At 55.1% G+C, this 20238-nt stretch overlaps 1 protein-coding gene across 6 annotated transcripts in view; it reads right to left on the minus strand.

Annotated features, from left to right (window-relative positions):
- Nucleotides 1-1742: 1742 nt before the first annotated feature.
- Nucleotides 1743-20238, minus strand: part of Tbc1d2 (TBC1 domain family member 2) — a 47253-nt gene continuing 28757 nt past the window's right edge. For 4 of the 6 annotated variants that reach the window (XM_078047863.1, XM_078047864.1, XM_078047868.1 and 1 more), the window contains 8 exons: nt 18367-18753; nt 14051-14161; nt 12464-12654; nt 10712-11191; nt 7058-7178; nt 5013-5198; nt 4014-4135; nt 1743-3398 (listed from right to left, as the gene is read on the minus strand). In XM_078047863.1, the coding sequence (XP_077903989.1) occupies nt 3191-3398; nt 4014-4135; nt 5013-5198; nt 7058-7178; nt 10712-11191; nt 12464-12654; nt 14051-14161; nt 18367-18753 (1806 nt within the window). In that variant the 3' untranslated portion in view covers nt 1743-3190. Of the gene's footprint in view, nt 3399-4013; nt 4136-5012; nt 5199-7057; nt 7179-10711; nt 11192-12463; nt 12655-14050; nt 14162-18366; nt 18754-20238 lie in introns of those variants that run through there. The other 2 variants (XM_078047865.1, XM_078047866.1) reach the window with 2 other exon arrangements.

Raw genomic sequence — 20238 nt, forward strand, 5'->3', positions numbered from 1 at the left:
TGCTGACTGGGAGGGGCCAGGAGCCCTCTCGTCCCAGGGTGTCCATATTGACCAGGGTGTCCTCACTGTCCACTACCGGCGTGGGACCAGGACAGATGTGTGTGTGTGTGTGTGTGTGTGTGTGTCGGGGTGGGGGAGCTCTCCATCTATCTGCTCTCATGGAGCTTCCTGTACAGTATGGCCCTGCATCCACAGAGGAGGGAGCTGAGAAATGAGATGTCAGCACCTGGGGTGAGGTTCTGCTGGGGGATGGAAGCCCTGAACAGGGGCGATCCCACTTTGGGAGTCCCCCAGGCCCTTCCTCCTCCTTTGTTCAGAGGCTCCCCAGGGCTCTTTTCCCTCCCTTGGAGAAGAGGGCCTGCACTTCAGCCTGCTGGGGGCTGAGGGTCTGGGGAGGGATGCTTGGAAGGCCCACCCCTGGGGTAGGAAGGAGGGGCTTTGGGGCACCTGATCCTCCAGCCCTGGAAGGCAGCAGCCCCTGGGGAAGGGGAGACAGCTGTGGTGCAGGGCCGGAACCTGACACCAGGGGTGGGCCCAGGCGCCCTCTAGGAAGAGCAGGGGGAGGGGAGCAGGGGCAGCAGGCTCAGACACGCTGGGGTGGGGACCCGTCTGCTGCATCCTCACTGTCCTGTGGGTGTCTGCTCCCTTTGCTTATCTCTGATTAAGGGACAGCGCCACAATTCCAGCTTGGGATAACAATTTGGAAGCTCCTTCTCCTTTCCCCCTTGCTCAGCAAGCCCCATAGTGTGTCCACATGAGGCCAGAGGCCAGGCCAGTCCAGTCCCCCAGTCCTGTCCTTGTGAGAGGTGTTCTAGGTCCCACAGAAGGCAGGTAAGTGGGCAGGGGCCCTCCTTGGCTGCAGTCAGGGCCTCCGGGACCTAGCAAGGCTGTGTGACTTGGACAGGTTAGTCAGCATCTCTGTGCCCCATCACCTGAGCTTGGACTGGGTGAGTAGGTGCTGCAGAACAGGAAGTTCTCATTCCCAGCACCCCTCCCCAGGGCCGAAGGAAGTAGCCGGTCCTCACTGTCCAGGGGTCCGGATGCTCCCAGTGTATCGGACCACCCAGGCTCCACAACAGCCTGCATCTAGGGTCTAGAACCCACATTGTTTTAAAATTTATTTTTGTTTTTGTTTTGTGTGGTAATTCAGATGGAACCCAGGACCTTGGGCATGCTAGGCAAGTGCTCTGCCACTGAGTCACATTCCCAGCCCCCAATTTAAAAAAATCTACAAGGGGATTCTAAGATGCAGCCAGAAAGGAAACAGGCGGCAGAGCTGGCCCAGTGCAGGGCACCACCCACCTTTCCAGGCTGGGAGAAGAGCTGAGGCTTCTGCTCTATGCAGAGCCCCAGCTCCGATGGGAGTGGAAAGGGGCAGTTTGGAGGGGGAAATGGGTGATGGGAAGGAGAAGAAAGGGAGTGAACAGGAAAGAGGAAATGGGGAAAGCAGAGGGATGGAGGACAGGAGGGAGCAGCAGCCCTCTGCCTGATCAGTGGTTTTTTTGGGGTGTGTGGGGTTTTTTGGGGGGTACCATGGATTGAACCCAGGGGTGCTTGACCACTAGGTCACATCCCCAGCCCTTTTCTATTTTTTATTTAAAGACAGGGTCTTGCTGAGTTGTTCAGGGCCTCACTAAGTTGCTGAGGCTGGCTTTGAACTCCTTGTCCTCCTGCCTCAGCCTCCCAAGCTGCTGGGATCACAGGCATGCGCCACCGTGCCCTGCTTGTGTGTTTTTTAAATATATAGTACAAATGCTTTATTTAACAGTTGCCAACCATCAGCCAAGTAGTAGGTACCCAGGGCCCAGCAGCAAGTTCAGCAAAGCTTCCGAGCCTCTTCTGACTCCAGCAAGGTCAGCACATCACTCTCTGGATGGGGCTTTGAGTTCCAGATGAGGGAGGAGACGGTGTCATCCATGAATTCCATGTACCTGTGTGTACTGTCCCCGTGAATCTGTCCTGCCCAGCACCTTGGGGACTCTGGCCAGCGGATAGGCTGTACACAGCTTGTGTCCTCCATGGTGCCGCAGCGGTATGGGGCAGTTTTTGCTGGAGGGGGAACGTGAGTTTCAGCGGAGTCAGCAGAGCACGCGGACTTGGGTGCTTTCCTTCACTGGGGGTGCTGGCTGGGGCTGGGGGCTCTTCTCTGTGTGAACACCAGCAGCATCTCCTTTGCCCTCCTGGCTCCCTCGCCACCCTGGTGACCGACCTTCCCTGCCAGGGTGCTGCCAGGACCCTGCCCCCCCCACCAGCACATTCCATGGAAACTGGTGGTAAAGTGCCTCAGCAGGTGCTGGAGAGCCAGGCCCAGGGCTCTGCCCGCATGATCACAGGTGCTGCTGAGGAACGAACTGTGACCCGTGTGCAGTCTCCGTCCCTGCCTTGGGTGGGGACAGTGTGTGTCTGCTGAGAAAGACCTGGGAAAGCTGGGAAGAGCTGTCCCTGAGCCTGGGACCACGAAGCACAGAAGCCCTGAGCTCAGCGGTCAGCAGTGTGGAGCAGCCCTGCCCTGGGGGGCCGGGGGCTTGGTGGAGGGCCACTGCCACCACACTCCGCCCCCAGCTACCTTTGCAGGAAAGCTGACAGTAGCAGGGGCAGCCGCAGGTCAGAGTGGGTGTGTGACCAGGGCTTCTGCCCAGCCCCTATGCCCAGATCCCCTCGGTGGTCAGAAGAGCTCTTCCGGGGAGCCCCAAAAAAGAAGAAAGAGGATCCAGGTGCAGGCTGTGAAACCAGACCCTGGTATGGGGGGTGGCCTGGACACAGACCTGGTGGGCACTGACGGGGATCTGCTGTCCTGAAAGACAGGTGTCCTCATGACTCAGGCCCCAAGCTCCGCAGGAACCAGGAGACATGCCCTGCAGGGTCACCTTGGAACAGCAGCTGAAAGGCTGGGGGTGGCAAACCCGGGCCCCCAGGGCCCTACCAAGGACAACTGGACACTGAGAAGTATGTGACTCCCAAAGCTTGTGGGTGGTCTCCAGCATAGACACTGGTTTATAGATATAACTTAGAGGATGCCCAAGGCGGCCCCATGAAGACTATCCCGCTGGCCTGCCCTCCGGCCTGCTCTGTGGGGAGGTGAGAAGCGCATGGCCTCCCTGGTGCGTGTGCATGAAAGAAGGTCACATGGTGATGGGGCTGGGGGGTTGCCCGCAAGGGTGAAAAGGCTTTGCCTAGGGGAGTGGCCAGGTCAGGCATCCCCGTCCCCATCATCCTCACTGGCGCAGCCCTCGGTCACTGCTCTGCCCCGGGACACTCGTCTCTCCAGGTACTCGGCCTTCAGCTGCTCCAGCTCCCGCAGCTCTGCCTCCAGCCGCTCCCGGTGGGTTGCCCGCAGCTGCCGCAGCTGCTTCATGGGAAAGGGGTTCATGTCGCTGAAGGCGATGTGCATCAGCTTCCTGAGAGGGGCACACAGTCAGCTCAGGTGTATGGACACTTTTCCCACCACAGAGGCCCTGTGCCTGCCCTTGGGGAGCATGACTTGTAGGCAGGAAACATGAGAAGCCCTTTCCACCCAGAGAGAACTGACCCATAGGGAGGAACCTCAGAGGTGCCTCGCCCAGTAGGAGGGGTTGGCAGGGGAAGGCGTCCTGAAGAGGTGACAGGTGAGCTGAATTTTGAAGAGTGAATGAAAGTTGACAGGCAGAGGGGAGGTGGCAAGGTGGGGAGGTGGCACGGAGGCATTCTAACAGAAGCATGCAGGGCACAAGCCTAGAGGCAGGGCTGTTCTGGAAACTCAAACAATCTGCTTTCTAGATTCACAGCCCCGGGTGCTCAGGGAGGGAAAGGTGGGCGAGCACTGAGACTGGGCAGGGGTTGGGACCGAGTGGCAGAGCACCTGGGTGCTCCTCACCAGCGCGATCCCCAGCACACACACCACCTAAAGCTGCATGCAGAGTCTGAAGGCCAGGTTAAGGGCAGGATGGATCACCAAGGGGCAGGACTTCCCTCCAGACACCTAACCTATGATGGAGGACCAGAATCACCACCTGGGGGCAGGGGCAGACCCTCACCTGCTGTTGCAAATGGTCTTGGTGAAGAAGCGCAGGTACTGGTAGATCTCCAGGCTGTCCTGCAGCCGCAGGATCTCCTCCTCGTTGTACTTGAAAATGGCCAAGGCATAGCGGAACACCACCTGGGGGCACAGTTGGGGCTCAGGTGTGGCATAGTGTGGGCCAGAATCCCCAGAGGGAGGAAACCCAGAGGCCAGGCAGCCTGGAGTCCCTGGGAAGGCTGCAGAGAGGGAGGCCTAGTGGCACAACATGGGGGTAGACACAGGAAGTGAGGGAGGCTGAGGACCCTGAGCAGGGCACAGCTTCAAAGGCAAGGATTTGGATGAAGTTCTAGCTCTACCTCTGGACTTCCCTAAGACAAGCAATGCACTGCGTCTGGTGGACCTCTCAGGGTGAACACGGTATAGTGTGTGGCATGGTAACACACCTGTAATCCCAGCAACACAGGAGGCTGAGGCAGGAGGATCAAAAGTTCGAGGCCAGCCTCAGCAACTTAGTGAATCTTTAAGTAACTTAGTGAGGCTGTCTCAAAATAAAAAATAAAAAATGGCTAAAAATAAAAAATGGCTGGGGATGTAGCTTAGTGGTAAGGTGCCCCTGGGTTCAATCCCCAGTAAAAAACAAAACAAAAACCCCAAACTGTGTTGTTAGATGGGTCTGTGGGAGGTGGGTATTTGCCCTGGGTCTCCTCACAGTGTCAGGGCAGGGCTTGGCCCAGACCCAGGCTCCACCCTCAGTGCAGGGCTCAGACCACAGGAGGAAGGAAGGAGGGGCCTGGGTGACAGGCAGGGGATGTGCATCCCTGGTCATGCTGGGTGCCCTCTCAGGGAGCGATTGGGCAACCTCAGGGCGCATCTTCAGAGGCAGAAGTGCCCCTTCCCTCAGGCGCTAGAGCACTTCACGATTGCAGTCCTGCCAGGTGGACACTGTTTTCCTTTCTCCAAGGGCAGAGTCAAGACAGAGGGATGGGGGGACCAGCTCGGGCCCAGCAGCGCCTACCTTGGTCCCCTCATATAGGAAGGCATCCCAGACCCGCAGGAGGATGTCACTGATCAGACTGTCTGCAAAGACCACGAGGAACCAGTTGAACGTGACGAGGGAGAGGTCGATGCGGTGCTGCCCCAGGTGGGCCATCAGCCTGGGCAGCTTCTCTGAGAGGAGGTCCTGCAGCACCCGCTGGTCCACCTGGAAGGCAGCAAGAGGGCCATCACTGGTGCCCTGGGGAAGTGGTCACCTCCCTTCCTCCTGGCCCCTCAGACCCAGACCGTCCACAGCAAGCCTGGGGTGCTGAGCGGCCCTGCCCTGACCAGCACCGAGCACCTGCGGAGCTGGGACCCAGGGGCAGCTGCACATCACCTGCTGCTCCCCACACAGGCCAGGGTCACCTGGTTGGAGCATCAGGCTTTACAATGGAGGTCTCTGGGCCGGCCTGTTCTTGGCCACCCCAAGTCCAGCTGACCCTCCTGGTGATTCAGAGAAACTCATGGATGAAGGGGCACGCCGCTGAGGTCCCCTCCAGGGCCATCAAAGCAGGAGCAGTGGGTGGAGGGTGGGGGACAACACTGGCCCTCTGGATTGACAGATACAGAGAGCAGGCCCTGGACACACTGTGTTCTTGTCTCTTTTTCTGAATATGGGAAATTCTCCATAGCAAGAAATTAAAAAGAAAAAGCAAACTTGACCCTGTGACACAAGCCACCTTAATTTCAGAGATACTGAGACGTGGAAGTAAAGTATGGCACATTCCCAGCCCCTGCCCCAGTGAGGAGCCACCTGAGACCCCGTGCTCTAACGCCCCGGGGGGAGCCAGCTCTGCAGCCCACCTTTCTGCTTCTTCCACCCAGGCCACGGCACAGGGACAGGGCGCAGCAGCCCCCTGGAACTGTGAGGTAACAAGCCCCAGGCCAGGGAGAGTGGAATAGGGAGCTGGGAGGAGCCTGATCCCGAGGGCATCAAGAAGTGAGCCACCCTGTCATTATCTGAGAGAATAATGGCCCGCTGAAGCCACTCCTCAGCCGGCCTCCCACGCAGTCCAGTGCAATCCCTACCTGATCCCCACCTCCCTGCTGACTCCCCAACCTCACTCCTCTCCCCAGAGCTGTCCCTGAGCAGCCAAGGTCCCGCCCTCCAGGGGGAGGAGTCAGTGTTAGAGATGGAAGTAGGAAAGGAGGGGAAGGAAGGACACATAGACAGTGTCCAGATTGGAGGTGAGCAGTGAGCAAGGCTGGCGGAGGGTGGGGAGGCTTGGAATGACTTTGCACTTAGGCCTCTTAACAAGCCCTAGCAGCAACTTTACTCCCATTCTAGAGCAGGCATGCTCGGGGTTCAGAGAGGTGATGTTATGTGCCAAGGCAGCATTGCAGGTCAGCCACAGGCAGAGCTCTGGACCCTGCTCTGCCTGACCACAGGGCCAGAGGACAGTAGAGGGGTAACAGGTTAGTGGAGGCAGCCATGCTGCTCAGTGGACAGTGATGAGCATGAGCAGGAATGGTCACCATCACCCCCATCCTGCTGAACTGTGTTCTGAATTCTTTTTTCCAGTACTGGAGGTGGAACCCAGGACCTAGTACATGCTAGGCAGGCACTCTACCGCTGAGCTACATCCCTAGCCCTTCTGAAATTTTTATTTTTGAGGCATGGTCTTTCCAAATTCCTGAGGGTCTTGTTCAGTTGCCCTTGCTGGCCCTGAACCTGCAGTCCTCCTGCCTTAGGCCTCCAAGTAGCTGGGATTACAGGCATGTGCCAACAAGCCCTGCTGTGTTCTGAAATTTGACTGGAAAATGGAAAATGAAACTAGGTCTGTTCTTCCTCTTCCAGTGACGTGATGTCACCACTGGACTCATACCAGTCTGTCCTCTGGGCAGAATCCCCAAAGTTCTTCAGGCTGGAACCGCCCCGCGTCCCTGAGAAGGGATATTGGCCCACCGTGCAGGTGGAGAAATGGAAGCCAGGAGACTTCCAACTTTCGCGGTAGTCACTGACTCACAGGAGCAACTCAAGGGCACTGTCCTGCGTGGCTGCCACGTCCCCTCCCTCCCTCTCACCTGGGACGCTGTCAGTGTCTTACTGTAGTAGTCGGCTGGCAGGATGGTCTCCACGATGGCTACCAGGCACCAGAAGGCACTCTCCTCCTCCTCCAGGACCAGCAGAGCCACAGCGGCTAGCCTGAGCAAGGATGAGCAAGGTGACACGGTCAATGCCCAGCCCAGGGCCTGGCATGCTGGGGGCTCTAACATGCTGGCCGGCCTCACTTCCATGTTCTCAAGCTCTGAGACGCTGGCAAGTGTGTGAACCTCCCTGAGCCTCAGCCACGCACTCTGTAAGGTGATAAAAAAAACCCACCTCCAGGCCATGGCCCCTGAGAAGCCTGCCTTTGGTGCTGCCTGGCACACAGCAGTGCACTGCCCAGTCCTTCTCTCCTGGACCACCCCCTCTCAGGAGGCTCAAGTGACACCACAGGTAAGAGGGACAAGCCCCCAGGGCTGAGCAGGGAAGTCTTCCTGCTTCTCCATTTTTGCTTGCAGGCTGCATCCAGGACCAATCCAAGTTACACTTCTCTAATGTCCTCCATGGACCCTGTTCTCCTAAGATGCTACATAAACACAAGGTCCAGTATTCAAAACCACCTGGGGAATGCTGCCCACTACAGACCCTTTTGGGGGCTCATGATGTACACTATCTCAGAAAGCCTCTGGGGAATCCTGTAAGGAGACCCTGTGTGACTTTAACCAACCCAGAGTAACTGTGGGCCATGGAGCGCATATCGTCGTGCCACTAGTAATGCTTCCCTGGGTTCTCACTAGACTGGATTTAGGACCTCCACCTTCTTTTGAGTTCAGGACTTCTAGAAACAAGGCTGAGTCTCAAAAGAAAAAAGAAAACCTTTCTCCTTTTCCAGTGTTTGGGATAGCAAATATGTGGTGTGTCTTATCTATGCCCAGGACAGACATAACTAATAGATCTTGGCAACATTCCCCTTGCTGATGTCCGGAGCAGACATAACTAATTGATCAGGGCACTCTTTCCCCCTGAGTTGAAGCTACTTTAGTGACTGCCTCAAGGTAGGCCTCCAGCAGCTGTTTCCTATTGGCTCTCTCTGGTCAAGACAAACTCCTTACTCACAGATAGGAAAACTGAGACCCAGAAAGCAAAAGAGAATGCCTCGAGATCACAGTTGGCTGATGATAGAGCAGGAAGAGAACCCAGGAATCCCAACATCCAGCCCACCAACCTCAGAGTGTCCTCAGTCCAGGAGCTGGCTGCCAGTGCCAGCTTAGAATTTCTCACAGCACACATTAGAAAGCCAGTTACCTGAGGCTGGTCCCCACTTGGGCTGCTCACTGCTCAGACTCCAGCAGGGCTCCACCCTCAGGCTCTCAGGGCCCAAGGAGGCCTGCAAAGGGGAAATGAGCCAAAGGGGAAAGAGCAAGCTACTTTGGAAAGATTCCACTTATTTTTCACAGGGAAATGGCTTTAAAATGTTTGCTCTAAATTGGTATTAAATCACCGTGTTCTATCTTCACCGTCTAAACCGGCTGGATTTGTTGCCTTAGAAGCAGGATGTTATCTTTGAGACATGGGGTGGGGGTGGGGCATGATGGCACAACACATGCATTTCCAACTGCTGCCACTAGATGGCAACTCAGGCAAGTGTAAGGGGCCTGTAGTTTGGGATTCGGGCCTCCAAAGAAACACACTGCACTTTCCACAGTAGAACAGGCCCTTTCTAATACACTTAACTTTCTAGTTAAAGCAATAGCACAAATATTTGCATGAATACCAACCATCTGTGCTTACATATCAAATTTAAGTAAAAATAGCAGAGACAGAGATAGTAAAAAGTACCCTCTGGGCGTCTCCCTCTTCTTTGGCCTCAGTTGTTCCCATCTGCTTTCTAGAAGCAGCCTGTGCCACCTCCTTCCACAGAGGGAGCTTCTCTCCAGTGTGCTGATCTCAAGGTCCCCTGGCTCCCGGACTTTTTCCTGCTTTGGCACACATTGCACCCCAGAGCACCATAGCCCATATATGGCTAATTGCATCTCATAGAGGTCACATCGGATCAGGAAAAAGTGTTTCAGGGTGGCACCAGCCCACTGCCTGCCAAAGCTCCCACTCTGAGTGAGGGTGGGCTGTGGGAAGGACTGGGTGTGGGTGTCCAGGGTTGGAGCTGGCCCAGATGCCAGGCATGGTGAGGCTCTGGGCAGATGACTCAGCTTTTCTGAGCTTCCCTGACTTGCCTGGAGAATGGGGGCATCAGTGCCCACTTCAGGTTTCCATGAGGATTAAGTGATGTCAGGTATGTAAAGCACCCTCAGAAAGTTGCTTCCTATCCGACCTTTCTAAGAAATGGGAAAATCATTATTTGTAAGAATCCCATGGCTTCCATTTCCCTGCACAGCTGCTCTTAAAAAGGCTTTGCAATTTTTGTTCCTCCTAGATTTCAACATGTTCACACAGATAAAAAATATACAGGCTTTTGCTCAGCTGTTGGTGAAGGAGTAGAATTTCTACAGACATCACCTGTAGCAGACATGCAGAATAACACGAATTTCAGGCTTAAATTAAGAGGCATTCCTGTTGGAGCTTAGCTCTGAATTCCCAGTAATTGTACATATCCATGTTCAATTTTACCTAAATTTAGGGTGGAATAAGAGTATTGAAAATATGTGCTCTTGGGAGCCATTCAAATTTGAGTTAAGGACATTCCGAATGTCAATTCTGGGTTAAATAAATGCCACACACCACCTATTCAGAAAAATACAGCAGAATGGCTTTTGCAAATTTTACTCAAGCATGTGTGTGTTTAAATGAAATTGAGTCAAAATTTGCTTTGGGAAATCTTCAAGACTATGCAATTTCTATGGAGGTATGTTCATGAAAGTTCCCTTCCACTTGTGGAGAAGACAGCCCTATGAACCAGGGCCCATCCGCATCCCCAGTCTCTCTCCTCTCCCCTGCTAATTAGACCAGAAATGGAAAGTAATGCATGCTGCACCATTCAGATTCCTTCTTTGGGATGCAGGTCCTGGGCATAAGGGTTAAGGGCACAGGGTATAAGGTGGGAAGACTCGCTGTAGCCCACGGCTTAGTGCTCCACTCTGACAACCTTGATGGGCTGTAAATGCCCCAAGAATGAGTAGGTCTGCCAAGAGGGGTGGGGCCGAGGGCAGAGTGGGGTGGGGGCCAGAGGCCCTGCAGCTGCAGGACAGAGCATGGGGCCATGCTGCCTCGGGTGAGGGCATTCCAGGCAATACTGGACGAGTGCCAGCCTGGGCTTCTGTAGCGCTGCGCCCCTGTTGGGCCATCTATCCTCAGCTCTGTCCTCTTCCTCCAGTTCCCCGAGCCTCCCCTGTACCATTTATAAATTCCGTCTTCCTTGGGCTCCTCTGCGTGGATTTTGTATAATGCTCCCTGACCTGGCCAGGGCTGTCATATGTGAACTGGGCCTTCACTGTACACTCCAGGGGACCACTCCTGATGGCTCCATGTGAGTGACGTCTCCTGAGCACAAATCAGAGAGCACAGGACAGGGTCCTGTGTTCTGGCCCATCTGTCTTAAACATGTCTTCTCACCTGCCCGTCCCTATCTGTCCAGTGAGGGCCAGCCTCCCAGGCTTCTCTCTCAGGGTTTCTGGGAGGCCCTGAAAAGTCAGCAGTGCTCTGAAGGCAAAGGGTGTGCCCGACCGCCAGAGGCTCACCTGTTCAGGCCCTGGCAGTAGCCAATGGCTGGGTTCTGCCAGGAGAAGGCCAGCAGCACCCGGCGGAGCTTGTCAGGGAAGCTGGAGGTGGGACAGGTGAAGTGCTTGTTGTTGGGGAATGTCCGGTTCAGGTCCAGCTCGATCTGGTGGGCAGCAGGGTGCTCGCAGGCCTGGCCTCGGCTCAGCAGCTCCTGGTAGCAGCTAGGAGTGTGCAGGTGCTGGACACGGAGATGGACCAGCCATCTCCAGACACGGGGCCGGTGTTCGCGGGGCACTCCCGCCCGCAGCAGCTGCTTGAGCTCTGCAGAGGGCGAGAGCTGGCCCAGGGCCGCCCAGCGCTCCCGCAGTGGCCGCTCCACAGCGTCAAGGGCCAGCAGGTGGTGGGAGCGCACCTCCAGCACCTGGATCCTGGCCAGCAGCTTCAGGTCTTCCACCTCATAGTCGGGCACTGCCGGGAAGCCGTACTCGTCATACTCACTGCTGGGAAAGACCCACGTTAGCCACACCTTGCAGGGCCTGTCCCTGGATAAGAGCAGGTGGGGGTGCTGGGCCAGGTTCCTCCCCAGCTTCACTGAGGCTCAGCCTTCAGGGCAGGGCAGGCCCCTCCACCCCTCCCAAACTGCCCTGCTCTGCCTCCTGAATACCCGGTGAGGTCCTAGAAGTGCCTGGTACATAGTGCCCAGGAGACCCTCCAACGACCTCCAAAGACCTCAGGTACCTACGGCCAAGGAGCAGAACCTTTTACCAGCCAGTGAGCTCAGGGACAGAGGGGGACAGACTGCACCAATGACAGGAGGAGGTGGAATACCTGGAGGCCAATAGCTTCTCATTTATCAACATTTATTTGCCCCTACTATGTGCCGTGCAGGTGCTATCTGTCGATTATATATATATATATATATATAGATAGATAGATAGATAGATAGATAGATTGATACCCAGGATTGAATCAGAATAGTTCAACCATTGAGCCATCCCCAGTCTCTTTAATTTTTTTTTTTTGAGACAGTGTCTTGCTAAGTTGCTGTGGCTGGCTTTGAATTCCTGATCCTCCTGCCTCAGCCTCCTGAGCCGCTGGGATTACAGGTATGCACCCCCCGCCCCCAGCGCTGCCAGTCTTATGATCTTGCAAAGCAACAGTCAGCCTACATCTTACAGGGGCTGAGAATGAGGCTCAGAAAGATTAAGTGACTTGTCAAAGAGCAAGAGAGCCAGGTCTGCTGGGTGTGGTGGCACACGCCTACAATCCCCACAACTCAGGAGGCTGAGGCAAGAGGATTACAAATTCCAGGTCAGCCTGAACAACTTAAAGCCTGTTACAAAAATAAATTTAAAAGGACTGGGATGTGGCTCAGTGGTGGTGACCCTGGGTTCAATCCTCATCACCACCCCCTAATAGAGCCATGTCTAGCTCAAAAGCCCAGGCTTTTGAGTAGGCCACACAGCCTCAGGGAGCTGTAAGCAGAGTCACACCCACGTCTGTTACATCTGTTACTGTAACTGAGAGTGCCCTGCTCAGCCAGGGTTTGGCTTATCTCCCCTCTGACCAACATGTCTGGGAGGAACCTGGGCCAGGGGAGACCTGGGGCTCGGAGGCAGCCCTGAGGGCTGCACTGATGTCCTTGGCAGCTCTGGGCAGGGGCTGCTCCTCGGTGCATCTGGAGCCAGAGGAGGTCACCATTGCACAGTGCACAGTCAGCAGGGCTGGCAGCAAGGCAGCGGGGTTCTTGGTCCTGCAGCCGGCAGGCTCACCTGACAGGGCCCAGCTCCACACTGCCATCAGCTGTGGCCTCGCTGGCTTCCCACTGCAGCGCTTCCTGGATGAGCTCCCGCAGCAGCTCCGAGCACTCGCCAGCCTCCGACCCTGCGGCCTCCTGCAGCCTCCGCAGCCCAGCCAGGTACTTGCTCTCCACCTGGCAGTTCCTGGCTTGGAGGTAGGCACACTGTGAGGGGAAGGGCGGCCGGTCAGGTGCAGAGCAGCCCTTCCAGCTCCTCGCTCAGCCTCCCCTTCATGGGCCTTCACATAAGAGAAATATGGGCCTGAGACAGGGGGAGCGCGGAGGCAAGGAAGCAGGAGAGGGCTGGGCCTGGGGCTGGGCTCAAGAGAAAGAGAAGATAGGGCTGGGGCAGGGATGGACAGGCTCCAGTGCAGCCTGCAGTCCCATTCTGGTCTGCCTGATAGCTGTACAGCCTGTGGCAAGTCACTTAACCTCTCTTTGCCCTAGCTGGTTCACGTGCACAGTGGGGACAGCCTCAGGTTCTGGAGGGAGTAGTCGAGCTGATGAGCAAAACCCTCCCCGGGGTCTGGGCACAGAACCCTCTGCAGGGGGTATGGCTGGGAGGGCCCTACCCTGTGCTATCTGTGCCACGGGGTGTCATCTCTCAACACATAGCGCCCTCCCCCCAGGTCTTTCTGCACGCGCCTCCCGGCCTTGAATTCCTGTTTCTATGTGTACAAGCCAGATGGTGCTGGGCAGGGCGGGGGACCTCTCTGGACCTTGTTTTCTGTTGCTATGAGATGGGGACGCAGAAAGCTGCCTCAGAGTACTGCCGTGACCTGAGCCACCATGTCCCACAGGCGCACCAGGGAGCCTTGTGGCAGATGCTGCAGTCCACGGCACCCCTGCCAGTCGGCAGCTCCAAGCACTTGCCCAAACTTCCTGCTCCCCGGCTCCCACCGCTGCTCCTCAACCCCAGGCCCCTGACTGCTTCCTATGTTCTGTCACCAGTGGTCTTCTCAGGACTTCTGCTGGAGACTCTGGTCTCCCTGTGTCCAGGGGCCCACCTCTTTGCCGAGCAGCCGCAGCCATCTTCTCAGAACATCAGTCTGGGCCAGGATCTCTCCACTCAGACCCACTCAGCCTTGTCTCATCCTCCTCAGCTCTGCTTCATGCCTCTCAGGCCATAAACCTTTACCACGTGGTCTCCTTTCTTAGAAGGCCTTTCTACACTGCTGGATAACACAACTGGCCTTTAGGACTCACTCAGAAGACACCTCCTCCAGGAAGCCTTCCTTGACTTACCTTCCTACCTCCGGGCCCCATGAGTCTGGGAGTCCTAGCTGAGCTCAGCTCCCTCACTAGTCTGCACTCCCTTTGGGGCAGCAGCCAAGCTTATTGGTTTTGATGCCGCTTCCCCATAACTGCCCAGCAAAGCACCCTGACTGGGTGGCTCAAGTCAGCCAGACCACAGGGGCTGGGGAGGAAACCGACACCATTCACAAGGGCTCAGTCCAGAGGGAGGGCAGCCAGGTAAGGAGGAGTATGAGTGGGGGTGGCCAGCAGGGGGACTGGAAGGATGGCAGGGCATGGAGATGGCCAAGCAGCTCTCCCCTGGCACCTTCGTCAGCAGCGCCTTCTCCTTCTCAGCCACTTTCCTCCAGATTTTGGTGACCTGGTGAATCTCAGAGTTGAGGAAGCGGTTCTGGGTCCGGTAAGCTTCCATGTCATCCTGGAGAAGAGAGCACAGCATATCAGGAGTTGACCACGGATACTTCCTGGTCCTGAGGAGTCATCCCGATAATGACAACAGAAAAGGAAACCTAAGCTGGGCATGATGACACAGGTCCCTGAGCCAGTGACTCAGAGGCTGAGGCAGGAGGATTGCGAGTTTGAGGCCAGCCTCAGCAACTTAGCAAGGCCCTAAGCAATTTAATGAGACCCTATCTCAAAATGAAAAATAGAAAGGACTGGGAAAGTAGCTCAGTGGTAAAGCATCCTGGTTCAATCCCCAGTATGAAAAAACGAAAAAGAAAGGAAGGGAAAAAAGGAAGTCTGGAAGGACAGAACCACTGCGAGCCTCCTCTCTATCCTGCTCCCCTCAGGCTGGGGTTCAAGGCCTGGCTCCAGCCCTTGGGAGGGTCTCTACACTATTGTCTTTCCTCATTTGTAAAAGGGCAAATACCAACCACCTCTGTGGGCAGTGAGGACGCTAAATGGACACAGATAACACCAAATGTGGGGACAGAACACAGGAAGTGCTCAGTAGTATTTCGTTTTTTGTTTTTCTTTGTTTTGTTTTTTGGTGGTGCTGGGGATTGAACCCGGGGCCTTGTGCGTGTGAGGCAAGCTCTCTACCAACTGAGCTACAACCCCAGCCCCAGTAGTATTTGTTTTAAAAAGCAATGCATTTTATCAAATATTTGTGGCCATGAAGTGTCACTGTAAATATTGTTCTATGTTGTTATATAAGTTTTCTAGTCTTGTGTGTGTGTGTGTGTGTGTGTGTGTGTGTGTGTGTGTGTGTGCGTGCGTGTTGGGACTCAAACCCGGGGCCTCAAGCATACTAAGCATGTGCTTTACCACCGAGCTGTACCCCAGACCCCTTAGTGTTCTTATAAGGGACAGGGTGGCCTTGTACTTAGGATCCTTCTGCCTCAGTCTCCCGCAGAGCTGGGACACAGGCTTGTGCCACCCGCCCAGCTGCAGTGATTGTTTTCAGTGATGGACAACTACACCACAAGTTACTTATAACCCTTTTCTTTCTTTTTTTTTTTTTTAAAGAGAGAGTGAGAGAGAGAGGGGGACAGAGAGAGAGAATTTTAACATTTATTTTATTTTTTCTTAGTTCTCGGTGGACACAACATCTTCGTTTGTATGTGGTGCTGAGGATCGAACCTGGGCCGCACGCATGCCAGGCGAGCGCGCTACCGCTTGAGCCACATCTCCAGCCCCTAACCCTTTTCTTTCTGTTGTTTCTACAATTTGGGCCCCAGCTGGTTTTAGCTAGTATTTGATTTTGAATAACACTGTGAAGAACGGCTCTGAGCCTAGAGGGTTCCCTCTGCACTGTCTCCTGGAAGCAGCCAGAGCCCTTGGCCGCGTGTGCGAGAGGCTAGGCAAGTCTGGGGAAGGTATGCCCAGGACCTGAGCTACAGCTGTGGTCCTTGGTCTTTATTCTGCCAGGAAGGACATTCCAGAAGCCATTCAAACACTCTACGCACACTCAGTCATCACTGATGAGTCACAGGTACTCTCGCTGTGGCCCAGCCTTTCTCTCTGCTGCCCGCTGGGCTGCAGGGGAGTACCCAAAGGGCTGCTACAGAGCTGACCTTGGGCAGGCCCTGAGTGATGGGGACATGAACAGCATTGCTCATGGCCTGTGGCACTTTGCCATCAGAGATAGGCCCCATGGGCAGCCCCCAGATGATCTTGGCCCTCTGCTGGGAGGGTCTTCACTCTGGCCAGGATGGCCTCCCATGTCCCTCCCAGCCTCCTTGCGACCTTCACTTCCTCATCCCAGGTCTAGAATTGTTGACAGGTATTTTTAAGACTTTGGAAATAGGGCTTTTGTCACATAAGGTGCCCCACTTCCTGCTCTAGGGAGGGCGGACGTGCTCGGAGTGGCCTGTGGTGTGAGCACCTTTGGAGCAGCAGTGGCTGGGGTGGCGACTGGGCCGCACCCTCTCATTCAGCTCGTGACCCTACCTTGAATGCTCTCCTGGGTTCAGAACTGTAGGGAGGAAAAAGAGAGACCTCAGAGCGGGACTCACCAGCGGAGCAAGGGGAGGAGAGGGCCTGGGGGAAGCCCCTGCTGCCTTCCCGCCTTTGCCGAGAACAGAACCCTGGGATTCTCCCTGGGCAAGGCCCTTGTGCCAGCATGGGAGACCTGGGTCCACACTGCATGCCTGCCCCTCATGCTGTGTGGCCCAGGACCAGTCCACCACCTCTCTGTAGCTCATTGTCCCTACCAGAAAATGAGAGGGCAAACTAGATTGCTGAGTCTTCCCAGCTCTGATACTCAAGAGGTGGCACAGTTACTGTCCCCAGTTCCCAGCTTTGATATTCAACCCCCCTCTTTTTTTTCCCCAAGGTGGAGGAACATGTGAGGATTGAACCCAAGGGCACTCTATCACTGAGCCACATTCCTAGCCCTTTTAAATTCTGAGACAGGGTCTCAATCAATGGCCAAGGCTGGCCTTGAATTTGTGAGGCCCAGCCTCCCAAGTGGCTGGGATTACAGGCGTAAGCCACCACATCAAAACCATCATTTGTGGCTGGGCATGGTGGTGCACAACTATATCCTCAGTAGCTCAGGAGGCTGAGGCAGGAGGAGTTCAAAGGCAGCCTCAGCAACTGTCACAGGTTAAGCAGCAGGAAATGCAAATACTCCCTGAGGCCAAACACAAAGATGGGCAGATGTAATAATCACATTAATGTGACTCACATGTGCAGTCAGTTGCACCTGGCTCGCTGATGATCTAAATTCCTTAAAGATATGACCTCAGGGACACACTCAGGCTCATAGGTGAGTCAGAGAAAACCGGATGCAGCTGATCTACTTCTGAGCCCTGTGCTGCTCCAGGGGTCTTGAAGAGTGGGCCCTGTAGGCACATGGACACAAAGACCCTGAGCTGGGGAAGGGTGTGGCAGAAGCACATCACTGTGGTCACTATGCACACAGTCCAGCTCATATGCGTTTGAAAGCTCTGGTTTTGTTTTAATCCCAAAGACTCTGGCTCCAGACTGAGGGATTCTAGGTCTAGCTGGTTGTGTGGTTCTTCAGTTTCTGCTGACAGGGAAGGCAATCTGGGTTGCAAATTCACTTCCTTTTACCTCCTAACAGCCCTTCAGAGGCAGCAAAGGAACTTTCCACAGAGGTGAGAGAACTTGCTCCAGGCCATGCAGCTAGCAAGAGGCCACGAGAGGCAGAGCCAGGACTCCAACACTGGCCATCTCACTTCAAAGCTGGGCCTTGAGCCTGCCTGTTCAACACGCCCACTGCTTCTCTCGGAAGCTTCCTGTTTCTTTTGCTTTCTTTCTCCCCCTCCTTCCATTCCTCAGTTCCTTGATTCAGGAGCACAGGACTTTGCAAGGTTATAGAGGCAGCAGAACATGTGGCTCTGAAGGGCAGCCTTCGGGGCAAGCCTGGCCCTGGTTTTATATGGCTGCCTCTAGGAGCAGTAGGCCTAGAAGCACCTATTCCCAGTCTCAGGCTCCTGGGGTCCAGGTGGCACCTGTCATTCCCTCTAGACAGGAGACTGCAGCCCATGGCAGGCATCAGAACTCAAATGAAGTTCCTTTCCCCGGTGCTGGGGCTGGTCCCCATGGACTGGGACAGCCTGGGGAAAGGGACAGGGATGGAGCAGGGGAAGGCAGGGTGGGGCAGGGAAAATGGCAGCCATATAGAGAGGCAGAGAAGCTGGGAGGCAGAGCAGGCAGCAGACGTGAGCTCCCCATTTCAGGAGTCTGGGTGAGCTTCTTTATCTTCTCAGCCTTAGCCTTCCCATCTGTAAAGTGGGGTGCCCGAGCATGACTGCCTCTCATAGGGCTGGTGCAAGGATAAAATGAGACAATGCAAGTAAAGCAGGCAGCACTGGCACAGGCCATGCCATCAATCCCATATGCAGAATGGTCACGAACCAGCCACAGTGGGCGTGAGTACAGGAGGACTGGGAGAGGGCGGCCCTGGGGCGTCAGAATGGCACCAAAGAAGGCCATCCAGGCCGGGCCCCAGACTTAGCTGGTCTTGGGCTTTTTCATCTCTAACCTGATAATCAGAGATGCCTGCTTTTCTGCAGCCCAGGACACCATGAAAGGGTCAAATTGTATCCATCAGCATCTACTTCCGGTACAGATGTTCAGAGGGTGAGCCCTTCTCCACCTTGAAAACCATCAGCTGCCCTCCTGGGGCCCAGGGAGTGGGGGGAGGCCTACCTTGAGGTGCTCCATCCTCTCTTGCTGGCTCAGGAAGTCCCTGTCGGCAGTGCTGAGGGGCTGGTCAGGGGGCTGTGTGAAGTCCTGGGTGACCTTCTCCGAGAGCTTGCAGATGACCTGCTGCTTGGCCTGGTTCTTGTCCATAAGCAGCTGCACGTGCTGCTGCAGCTCCTGCACCTGCTGCTCCCGCAGGCTGGCCGTGTGCACCAGGCTATCTCGCTCCTGTTCCAGGGCCTCCACCCGCCTGCCCAGCTCTGCGATCTGCCGCACTTTGTGCCGCACCAGCTCCAGCCGGTCCTTGTCCTCTGCTGCTGCCAGGTACGCGCTGGATGCCCTCTTCTCCTGCTGGGCGGCCTCCAGTGCCTTGTGTAGGATCTTCACCAGCTCCTGGGCAGGGAGAGGGCGGCATCTCTGAGTTGGGGGAAGCTTTTCAGGTGCCAGGGGTGGGCACATGTTGTCACCAATCCTACCAACCCTGAGAGGTGCCCTGGGCATCTTGTCCCATCTCTGTCCAACGCAGTGCTGGTTGGGCACACAGCTCCCCAGCAAAACACCACTTCCTAGGAAGTCACAGGTGGAAGTGGCCAAGTGACTATTCTGCCTAAAAGGAATGAGCACTGAGGTGTGTAGGCACCTTCTAGGTCATCTTTGAAATCACTAGACACATGCTCCTCTGGGCCAGTGCCCCTTCCTTTCCTTCTGGCTGGAAAATGGCAAGAATGAGAAGTCACCTCACACCCATAAGCTGAGGTATGAGGACGGCAGAGCTGCCCCCTAGCACACACAGCTAGCTGCTCACCTACCACTCCATTCTATAGTGCAAGAGAGAAAGAACTCTGAATACTTATGGGTTCTTTGTTATAGCAGCTGAATCCATAATCTGACTCATACATGCCCATTTCAGGGATGAACAAACTGAGGCCCAGGAGAGTAGAGTGAAATTCAATCTTGAATCATGCAGACTCCAAAGCCTAAGCTTAGTCAGTAATAAAACCAGGGGTGGCAGCTATGTGGCACAAAAATATTACTCTTCCCTCTCATCCCATGGCAGATATTGTTAGCTATGAAATTCTTTACTGTAATGCTGTGTGGAGGCCTCAGAATCCTTTTCAATATAGCATCACCAAGACAGCATTAGAGAGGAAATACATTGGCAATCCCCACACAAACTCATGCACAGAGGACCTCATTCAATCTTTTTGTAACTGGCCCCTGAGCCCACTGAATGTCACTCATAGGGCTGGTATAAGGAAGTGCTAGAAAGTACAGAAAAAACAGGCCTTGATTCCCTCCTCAGCAGCTGTTCACGTGGAAACTCAAGGTCTGCTGCTCCCCCGGCTTCCAGCCCTAAGCTCTTAGGACATGAGCCTGTGAATTCCTCCAGGGCCAGGGTCAGGATGCCAGCAGCCAGACCCACAAGCCATGGCCTTTTCTCAGGGACATATCCACTGTGCCTGTGCCAAAGTCTTTAAACAAATGGATCAGCTGGATAGGATTAATTGCTAAGAGAAATTCATTTTGGAGGAAAACTGCCAAATATTGTGACTATTTGAGAAGCTAATGGCAAGCCCCACTTAGCTGAGTCTTCTGAAACCTCGGTACTTGTGACCTCCTCTGGTTCTTTTCCACCCACTCACCCATCCATCCATCCATGTGTCCAACCTTTCTCAAGCAGGTGCTCAGAGCCATGTCCCGTTGCCAGATGGAGGGGCTCAGAGGGGGACCAGTCACAGTTCCCACCTCCAAGAATGGGCAAAGGCTGGTGGGAGTGGGAGCGAAGAGGAACTACCAACGGGACGATTTGTTACAAGAGAGGAAAGCAGGGGTGTTTGTGGGGGCACAGAGCTGGGAGTGGGGACATTCAGACACTAT

This window comes from Ictidomys tridecemlineatus, chromosome 4 (assembly GCF_052094955.1).
Source record: "Ictidomys tridecemlineatus isolate mIctTri1 chromosome 4, mIctTri1.hap1, whole genome shotgun sequence".
NCBI lineage: Eukaryota > Metazoa > Chordata > Mammalia > Rodentia > Sciuridae > Ictidomys > Ictidomys tridecemlineatus.